General features: G+C 33.4%; 1 protein-coding gene across 2 annotated transcripts; it reads right to left on the bottom strand.

Annotated features, from left to right (window-relative positions):
* Positions 1-33: 33 nt before the first annotated feature.
* Positions 34-10,645, bottom strand: LOC138318372 (protein angel homolog 2-like). Of its 2 annotated transcripts, XM_069260681.1 has the most exons (5): positions 9,433-10,645; positions 8,471-8,961; positions 7,698-7,960; positions 4,113-4,182; positions 36-3,620 (listed from the first exon to the last, which is right to left on the bottom strand). In XM_069260681.1, exons 2-5 carry the CDS (start codon positions 8,925-8,927, stop codon positions 2,656-2,658), a joined length of 1,755 nt encoding a protein of 584 aa, XP_069116782.1. In that variant the 5' UTR covers positions 8,928-8,961; positions 9,433-10,645; the 3' UTR covers positions 36-2,655. The 2 variants fall into 2 exon arrangements, with proteins under 2 accessions (XP_069116781.1, XP_069116782.1); XM_069260680.1 differs by lacking the exon at positions 9,433-10,645 and having other exon boundaries at positions 34-3,620; positions 8,471-9,424.
* Positions 10,646-10,845: the final 200 nt, after the last annotated feature.

The following is a 10,845-nucleotide window of genomic DNA, read 5'->3' as shown; positions in this document are numbered from 1 at the left end:
GTTTTTATTTTTTATAGAAATTATAATAAATCGTAGCAACGAGAGTGCCATACAAATTTAAACACAAAAAGTGAGATAATGAATTTTCTTTAAAATATCATTCAACAATAATTAATTTAATGGGGATTTTAATAGCATTTTGAAAATAAACATTCTTTTTATGATGCAATATTCCATACAAGTTAAGTATACGTTAGGCTTATGTTTACAATGAACAATATGAATATTGTTGTGATATTCCATGATCGATTATTTAATGAATAATGATACATGTATAGCCAATCAATTCTAAAACAAATAGTATTTCACGTGAACAGATTTTTGTCCAAAAAACAACAACAAAAAACAAATTATATACTTAATGAAGAAAATATAATAAAATGCAATCAATGTCTAAAATGTGTAAACAAAACATGTTTTTTTTTAATTAGAGCAAATGGCAGAGACATAAATACATATCCACTGAAGATATATTGAGTGAGTTTAATAAGAACTGAAAATTCAGGGTTTTTGTATATATATGCACTTTAGGAAATGCAAATAAGAACTACTATGATATTCAATATATTTAATGACTTTAATCCATTATGGACTTTGATGTATAGCCTATCTGTGGGAAAATCACCTTGAACTAGAGTATATATAACCAGTACAAGCACACTTTTGAAATAGCTGCCAGAAGTATTCATCATATACTTTCACTTTGAGGATTATCTCTACTTAACAAATATTGAAATGGTCAACTTCAGTATTGGGTACTCATTAAAGAGAGACAAGGCATATAGATATTACATCACACAATCTAACCATAGAAAGTAGACTTGAATCTAGTCAAAAAACACCCGACTGATCCATTCAGAATAACAATACTGTATTGATTATATAATGATATTCATATACACTGGTCGATACTAGTTATATTCCTATGGCCCGAAACCTATTGGATCAATATAAAAATACATTTTATCCCAAGGTTTATCCATAAGAATGCAGTTAACAGGTGGTTCTGCTGGTCAACTGATTAAAATAGTAGCAAATCCAAACTGTTTAAAGTAAAAATTAGATACAAATTAATGATTATGATTTTATTAGTTGTTTTATAATTATGACAAGATGCATCACATTCCGAATACTGTTGTACAATAATACAATGCTGTTAACTAAAATACAGGTACTCTATCCATGTATGGAGTAATAGTGTTACATTTGAATGACTCTAACATACATCAATATTATTAGTCTGCATGTTATGACATTCTGTTTCTGATGAAATATACTGTCATTTTATTAATGAAGCTAAGAGAAAATTTCTTTTAACATCGTGAAATATTTGACCAACCTTTCGAAAAAACAACCCAAGAAACAAAAACATAACAAAAATACAAGAACTGGTATATAGACTGCTTTGGCATACTACATGTGCTATATGTATGAACTTCTAACCATTAAGAGAACACTCAAAACACCCCCATCATCTCCCCCAAATGTTTAATTGCATATGCCCTGCAAATAAAAACTTACTGCAACAAGTCCTTCCCATTGTAAGAGAGTCAATCATATAAAGTAAAACTAAATAATCATGAAATTATATCAAACAAAAATATTAAAAAGGTAAACAATTTGTTTATAGCAAAATTAAATTCAAAAATGTTCATATAACACATGTATGTTAAGGAAGGAGTATTTCATTGACTAGGCGAGATCATCAACAACTAATATCACATACTGACATACCAGGGTAGTTGAGCAGTAATGATTTTTGAACCATTTATTCCATCTTCACATATATATTATTGTCTTTACATAGTGAGCGCTTGTGATAAGGTATCCATTGTGATGTCATTTTTTGTAAGCGAAACTCATGTCATTTTCTATGAAAAGTATGACATTACTTTTGCAAATACAAGACAACAGAATAAATACCTACCGCATGGGCAGATAATAATATGCAAATACAGAGAACCTTTTCAGGCTGACAAAACATCTTCACTACTTATAGGGTTTGCAATCTCTATACTTTTTTTAAGTAATTATTATGAACTAACCTGTTGAATTTGTTCACAATTAAAAGATAAGTATACTAAAAATAAACAAGTTCATACTATCATCATTTCATTTACTGAGTGATTGTCATAATGTCTTTAATTAAAAATTGTGCTATTTTTGCTTTCCCTTTTTCTTATCCTTCCTTTCTATTATTAGTGTATTTATCTGAAATTCAACATACAAACTTGACACATCTAGTTGAAAGGATACTGTTAATATTGATATAATTAAATTCCATTTTGGTAACATATCTCTTCAAAACAAAAAATTGAGAAACAGGTTGTAGTCTGCGATACAATATTTTTAGCAATTCCTTTCCATTTATATTCAAATCAAACACTTATATCTAAAGACATGGATTCTATTCTTTCCCTCTAATTTATATGAGTATTTTTTAACTTTGACACATGACAATTAAATAACATATTTTGGTTTCCCCTTCAATTTATATTCAAATTCAAAATTTATATTCCAACCAACCACTTACATTGAAAGACATGGATGCCATTATTTCTTTCTGCATTTATATGAATTTTTTCAACATTGACACATGACAATTTAATCACATAACAGACACACTTTATATATGTATCTAAAGGCTGTTTCAAATTATTCAAGGAGAAAATGGCTGATCAGAGGAAGATGATCAGAGGGATGATTCTTACAGGGAAATGTTCCTAACTCATGAAGTTCATCCTCAGATAGGAGACCCCAGCGCCCTAAAAGCATGAGTCTGCCCTTCTCGGAGTTCCTCTCTGTAACGTTGTAGAAAATATAATCCACTATGGCGCTGTCTTGACCGTGGAATGTCGTCACCTCTCTTACAGATCTTCCCAGGCGCTCAATTTTGTGTTTGTAACTTGACACGAGATTCAGATTGTGCCAAAGATGCCCAGTATTCTGTCCAAACTCTGATGTTGTGTTTTGTGAACTCTCAGGCTTCCATTGGGAATTTGAAGACCCAGATAACATTTCGTTCCTAGAGCGGTCCTGTGAATCTGAGATTTGATTTGAAGGTGGCATATCCAACTGATTTTCTTTTATATATGTACAGTATTTTGAGATGTTTAATTCCAATGGAAGAAAATTTCTATCTAGATATGTATCTCTTCCTCGCCTGCCCCCTCTTTGGCCTGACAAAAGATTTGCCTCAAGTCCTTCGAAGTGGATATACCCCTCTACTAGGAATTTATACAAATCACTTTTAGGCACTAAGTTAAAGTCCCCACAAGCAATGGTGGGGATGTGAGATGTTCGTCCATCTTCACCTGTTGTGACTGTCAATTTGTCAATCTCCGCCAACAGAAGAACCATCTGTGCTAATTTGACGTCTCCTCGTCGAGGGTTGAATAGAAGATGTGTATTGGCAATACAGATCTGCGGAGAGTGTTCTTGTCTAGTGATTGGTTGCAGCTTCATTATTACTGCTATATTATCTCTGTCTAAGATCCTGTGCTGTCTGTAATAACGCAGATGTTGACATTTTACCATTTTGAACCTTTTTGTGTTGTAGAATGTGGCACATCCATCAAACTTATCACTCCCAGTCCGCTTTTGGAACTCCCCTTTGTAACCTGCAAATTTGAAAATTAATCCTGGTTATCGTTATGTCGAAAACTGGTATTTTTGGATTGTGGTAAAGGAGAGGGCATATACTAATATCATCTCCTATTTGAGGACACTAATTACAGTTTTTAAGCATAGAGTTCTAAATGTTTGCCTCAAAAACTTATTCTCATACAAAATATGAAACAAGAATGAGTTCAACATGGTAGTTCCTTCCAGCAAACTGATTATTAACTCGGAGCGTTACTTGTTGATTTGTTTTGGCTCGAAGAGAGCTCCTTTCAAGCATACATGATACAAAAACAACAAATGTGGTTATATATATATGTTATTGCATGGTTGCTGTGAAACCATGGATACAAAAACAACAAATTTGGTTTGATAAATTATTCATATTCTTATTCCAATGGCCAACCATATCCACATTTCCATCCATGAAACGATTTGAATTCCAATATTCCAATATTTTATTTTATACACTTACTGATATAAGCACTCACCTAACTCTGTCAGTTCTGGTGTAAAGAATGATTTGTAGTGATCTAAGTTGACCTCCTGCAAACATAGAATCTGAAAAAGAATATATAAGTTAGAAGTACGATACAAATAGCTTATTCAAGAATTACAAGTATGAAGAAGGATGGATGACACCTTTGATCCCTCTGCTGATACATCTTACCATTATGAAACACCTACAGGACGTTGGAAACCTCCGCCTTCTATTTGATTTTAATCAAGAATTGTTCGGGAATCCAACAAGGTATATAAAATACAATGCTGATATTGATCTAAAATAACAAGCAATATGAATGCAGGAATGTAAATAGATATAGAGCTTCAATATATTTTTATACTCAGGTATTGTTTTCATTAGCAGCAATAATTGTTCACTAATTTATTGACTTGAAGTACATGCAGAAGTTATCTGTATTACCAAAAGCAATGTGTTGATTAGTGTTAAAAAGAAGAATTTTCAGAAAATATATGGCCAATTGGTAACACGCCCTACCCCAGTTCTTTTAGAAGTCTATACATACAACATACAGAACTTGACATATGTCATATACATTTGTATGTCAAGTTCTGTATTGTATATTATACATAATATTACATATAGAATATCACTGCATGATTCAGCTGTTAAATTTTCTCCAATTGGCTGGTGGGATACCAGGTTATTTATGTTAATACATTGATCAAAGAAAATGGTAACTGAATTTGAATAATTTACACAATAACATCCAGAAATATATTTAAATGCCCATGGTGCTATTTTCCAAATACATAAATCCCATTACAATGTACTGCTATTATCATTTATCGTCAAACCTATTTTTGGCACGAATTCAGTTTTTAAATAAAGCCCAAGTGACATCATGAGTCACATATTTTATACATAGCTTCTAGTCATTATTACAAACATACAGTTATCAAAATGGTTATTTATCAATAGCTTACACTTCTATTTAAAGAAACTATGCAATCAGGACAGGCCAAATAATATAGGAAATATATATGTACCAAGTCACCAACGGATTGATTAATCAATCATATATATATGAATACTTTACATTTTCTGAAATTGAGTTAAACTATATGTATCTCTAACTAATAATATAATAAAGATTGATTTAATTCAAAACTTGGTTGCATTCTATTTTTAGGTCACCTGAGACGAAGTCTCGAGTGACCTATTCTAATCGCCTTTTGTCCGTCGTCGTGCGTCGTCCGTCGTATGTCCGTAAACAATTTACATTTTTGACTTCTTCTCCAAAACTGCTGAAGCAATTTCAATGAAATTTTAACACAAACCTTCTAAGGCATAAGGCCAATCAAAATTGTGAATTATATGGTCCCCACCCCCCAGGGGGCTGTGGGAGGGACCAAAAGGGGTAAAATTGAGTAAAATTTCAAAAATCTTCTTCTCTACTCACAGATGTGGTAGAATCAAATACTCTTCATAGATAGAAAGGTCTTAAGGTCCTTTACAAAAATTGTGAATTATATGACCCTGGGGTCTATAGTTTCCCCCTGGGGAGGGGGTTAAGTTTACTATAGTTTATATTGAGAAAACACATTTTTGCGCATTATTTGGTCATTTGTAATAGGAAATGAGTCAAATGTTGTCAGAATTATCAGTATGAGATGGCCATATAATCCTATTAACAAATTTTCTATGACTGATCCCCAGGGGCCTTAGGGGCGGGGTCAAAAGGGGTCAAATAGGCTAAAACTTCAAAAATCTTCTTCTGAAATTCTGGAAATGGTAGAAACAAATACTTTTCATAAATGGAAAGGTCTTAAGGTCCTTTACAAAAATTGTGAATTATATGACCCTGGGGTCTCACATTTCCCCCCTGGGGAGGGGGGCAAGTTTACTATAGTTTATATAGGGAAAAAACATTTATGAGCATTTTTTGCTCAATTTTCATTGGAAAACGAGTCAAACTTGGTTAGAATTATTAGCCTGAGATAGCATTTTAATATCATAACCACATTGGTTCTGGACGACCCCCTAGGGGCAGAGGGCGGGGCTACAAAAGGGTCAAATAGGCTAAAACTTCAAAAATCTTCTTCTGAAATTCTGGAAATGGTAGAAACAAATACTTTTCATAAATAGAAAGGTCTTAAGGTCCTTTACAAAAAATTGTGAATTATATGACCCTGGAGTCTCACATTTCCCCTTGGGGAGGGGGTCAAGTTTACTATAGTTTATATAGGGAAAACACATTTATGAGCATTTATTGCTCAATTTTCATTGGAAACAAGTCAAACTTGGTTAGAATTATTAGCCTGAGATAGCATTTTAATATCATAACCACATTGGTTCTGGACGACCCCCTGGGGGCAGAGGGGCGGGGCTACAAAAGGGTCAAATAGGCTAAAACTTCAAAAATCTTCTTCTGAAATTCTGGAAATGGTAGAAACAAATACTTTTCATAAATAGAAAGGTCTGAAGGTCCTTTACAAAAATTGTGAATTATATGACCCTGGGGTCTCACATTTCCCCTTGGGGAGGGGGTCAAGTTTACTATAGTTTATATAGGGAAAACACATTTATGAGCATTTTTTTGCTCAATTTTCATTGGAAACGAGTCAAACTTGGTTAGAATTATTAGCCTGAGATAGCATTTTAATATCATATCCATATTATATCCATATTGGTTCCAGGCCGACCCCCTGGGGGTAGAGGGGCGGGGCCGAAAAAGGTCAAATAGGCTAAAACTTCAAAAATATTCTTTTAAAATTCTGGAAATGGTATAATCAAATACACTTTATAGATGAAAAGATCTTAAAGTTTGTTTATAAAAAATTGTGAAATTATATGACCCTGGGATCATCCCTTTTTCCCCTTGGGGAGGGGGTCAAGTTTACTATAGTTTTATATAGGAAAAACACATTAATGAGCATTTTTTGCTCAATTTTCATAGGAAATGAGTCAAACTTGGTTAGAATTATTAGCCTGAGATAGCATATTAAATATCATATCCACATTGGTCCTGGCCGACCCCCTGGGGGCAGAGAGGCGGGGCTAAAAAAGGGTCAAATAGGCTAAAACTTCAAAAATCTTCTAAAATTCTGGATATAGTAGAATCAAATAATTATAGATGGAAAGGTCTTCAGGTGTTTTATAAAAACTGTGAATTATAATGACCTTGGGGTCTCACGTTACCCCTTGGGGAGGGTCAAGTTTTACTTTAGTTTATATAGGAAAAACATATTTGTGAACATTACATGTATTTGCCCAATTTTCGTAGGAAATTAGTCAAACTTGATTAGAATTATTAGCCTAAGATATAGCATTTTAACATCCATATCCATCCTTGATGACCCCCCTGGGGACCAGTTGCACCAAACGTCATTGATTAGAATTTCAATTACGACTTACTGAAATTGCAAAAAGATGTGTAGAAACAGAAAACATCCCTTTAGATTTTTTCACTCTTTTTAGAAAGTTTTTACTGATGATTGATTACAAATTTTAGCAATCGAACATCAAATTCAAACAACTTTCTAACCTTAATACATGTACATGTAGATTAATAATTGTTTTGTAGATGTGTTTAGAATTTCTTAATACTTACATCAGGCATTTGCTCCTTGATTTCCTTCAATAGAATGTGTTTTCGGTAATCCCATTGCAAATGTTTTTCTTTTGAGTTATAGTACAAATACATGTTGTCGTAAAGTAAGTTTTGAGCCAACACATTGTAGGACATGACGGTGAAATCTGTACCACAACTTTGGTAGCGACCGTCCCCAAATAGATGCTGCTTCCCCATATATGTCCACTCCCATTTTCGCTGTGACTTATACGGAGGAAATTCTCTAGGCACTTCATTGGTTTCTGAAATAAACAGTGTTGCATTATATACACCAATAATTCATTCGACATTATAGAAATTTTCAACAGATGCTCTGAATCTATCTACGTACCATATTTAATTCATTTACACTGTACCTTTCAAGTAACCAACTTTCTTAATTTTAAATTACTATGATGCGTACATGAGGGACTCAGTATATACAATGTACATATATATAGAACAACAATATACCATAGCCTTATATTGGTCAGTTTCGGTACTATCATCATACAAAAATATATTAGTTAATTTGATATACAATATACTTCTTCTAAATGCCACCAGTTAGACATATTCAATACCAATTTGTTAACTATGTGAATGACAACTTAAGTTTCAGATAGAAACTTTTTCATTAATAAATCAAAGCAGCATTAAACAACAGTCTCATGGTCAATTCAAATTTCATCCAAAATCAAATACATAACAATTTTCATGACTCTATCATACAATATCATGCCAGGTCTTTGTACTTGTGATGTATCACTTACCAGGACTCAAGTCGTTTTCATTCTTTTTATGTTTCTTTGACGGAGGATTTAAAGAACAGCGACTAGCTTTGTTTTCTAGTTCACTGAAAGCTTCCACAGGTTTTGGTGAACCTGACCGTGATGCACCACTTTGGAAGGGTTTAGATTCCTTTAGTCTTGAAAACAGTGATCCCATGGAGTTGTCTTTGTGTTTTACAGCTGAACCTTCTAAATCTCTGTAAAACTTTGGAGCGTCAGTTCTTTCTGATTTACTAGCAGTTACTGTTAAGTCTATGATTGATGCGTCATCAATGGTTAAGTCTACTATGGCTGGGTCATCATTTCTCATCTGGTCCCGGATAACATCTGCCTGGTTTGAAGTAGAACTATTTCCACTGCTGTACCTCCTTTTCTGAGACTTTGTTTGTGAAGTGTCATCTGCTCTCACTATATTGTTTTCATTTACTGTCACATCCATAACGCTGCTTCCATTTAGGAATAACCTTGGCAACCTAACAAGAAGATACTGCTTTGTTAATTTCGAAAGCATTTTCACATATAACCAATACCTGATACAATAGGATAGGATACATCAGCTGTAAAATAACTGTACATGCTAACACGCGTGTCGATTCCTTACATAAGGAAATGTAAAAGTGTCTATTACTGTCTAAACTGGCCTAGTGATTATGAACGTAACGTTGGCATATAAACTGGGTTTCGAAACAAATCTATTAATGAACACATCTAATAATCACGATGGCACACATTCTATATTAAACACAGTCAATACAGTGGCAATTCATCGTTAAATGGCATCAGCTGTTTTACATGTGGTTGTTCTAAAATAGCCAACTTCAACGAAAGGTCAAGGTAACGTTTATAAACTGTTCCATAACATCGATACAAGGGACAACATTGTTATTTTATCTGAGAGATTTGACAATACGCATAATTGAACTTATCCATAACAATATAATTACAAATTAGAAGGTCATGGCCAGTCTCTTAGCATGGAATCTGAATCACAATCTGTGCATGCCTTTGTCATGGCGGTTTCACGATGTCATTGACATTGTGAAACATTTCCTGTTGAAGGGAAATAACTCTAACCGACTAGTTCTACTTTCGGTTTGACTTCGAGCGATTTACTTTTAACAAAATAACGTCTAAATTGTTATTTTTGTAATTTATGAAGAGACTTTTATTTTCATATTGGTATTTGCAGTTTTTGACATTATTATACATGTAAGTTAAATGTACCACGTTTTCTGATCGATGCACCGCTCATGTACAATAACAGGATGGATAACACCCCCCTCCAAAAAAAATGTATGTTTCAGGTACCCCTACCTACCCTTGTTTTTACTTCCGACCCTAGCTATTTTATCAAACTTAAAAAAAATGTAGTGTGTGAAGTTTTCAACTTAGATTTTTATGCTTTTTATCCAGATAAAGTTGAGAAATAAAAGACTTCTAGCCAGCCTAAAGCCTGAAAGACAAATTACTTCGTAATGCAGTAACAAAGCAACTCAACCCCTCCCCCACCACTCATAAAAAATATAGAATAAAAAAAGGAAATAAAACAAAATCCCTACCGACCTACCCTATTCTTTTTTTAGTCATGTAACCTGAAACATGCATATAATTTTTTTTTTGCCTAAGGTATTATGTTGCTTTGTTGAAAGAAAACCAGTAGATGGTTGAAACTCTGTTGATCTAATTTATTGCTATGATATCAACATAAATATTACACAGCCAATGCAGCTGACAAGAATACACACACTCAAACATACCTATGACACCCTCATTGTATTATCTATACCGATTATCGAGTACTACATTTACTTAGTCTTAACGACACATTGACAAATAAAAACATGCAATCAAGCACACCAACGGCTATGATTCATTTACACAGTCATAACTCGTTTTCTGTTGTTTTTCTGCACATATAAATGCTTTTCACTAGTACACTGACATATATTGTGTAGGTCAGGAATAGAAACTAACTATTTCAATAAACAATCCAAAGGACTAGTAAGAAATATATTTAGATAGTCCCGTGTCATTAGTACTAGTCCTGAGTCCTGAGGCCAAAGGCCTCAGTTGAGTCACGATGTGTCACCAGGGGGTAGGTGCAGAACACAGGGACCTGGCACGAAAATTTTTAACCAATAGTATACATATATATATTATAGTATCAAGGGTATGAACTCGGCGGTCGAAAAAACCGGACCTATTTTTTTTTAAACCGTGATTATTTTAATAAATTGGTTCTATACAACATTGACGGATATCTTACATTAAAGAAAAATAATTTATCTTTCCATTGAGTGCTTGATGAACAAAATTGGCCAAGTATTGACGAAGTTATGGCTTGATATATCGGGAAA

Source organism: Argopecten irradians, chromosome 3 (assembly GCF_041381155.1).
Source record: "Argopecten irradians isolate NY chromosome 3, Ai_NY, whole genome shotgun sequence".
In the NCBI taxonomy this organism is placed as follows: domain Eukaryota; kingdom Metazoa; phylum Mollusca; class Bivalvia; order Pectinida; family Pectinidae; genus Argopecten; species Argopecten irradians.
This window is presented reverse-complemented; position numbering and strand designations above follow the sequence as displayed.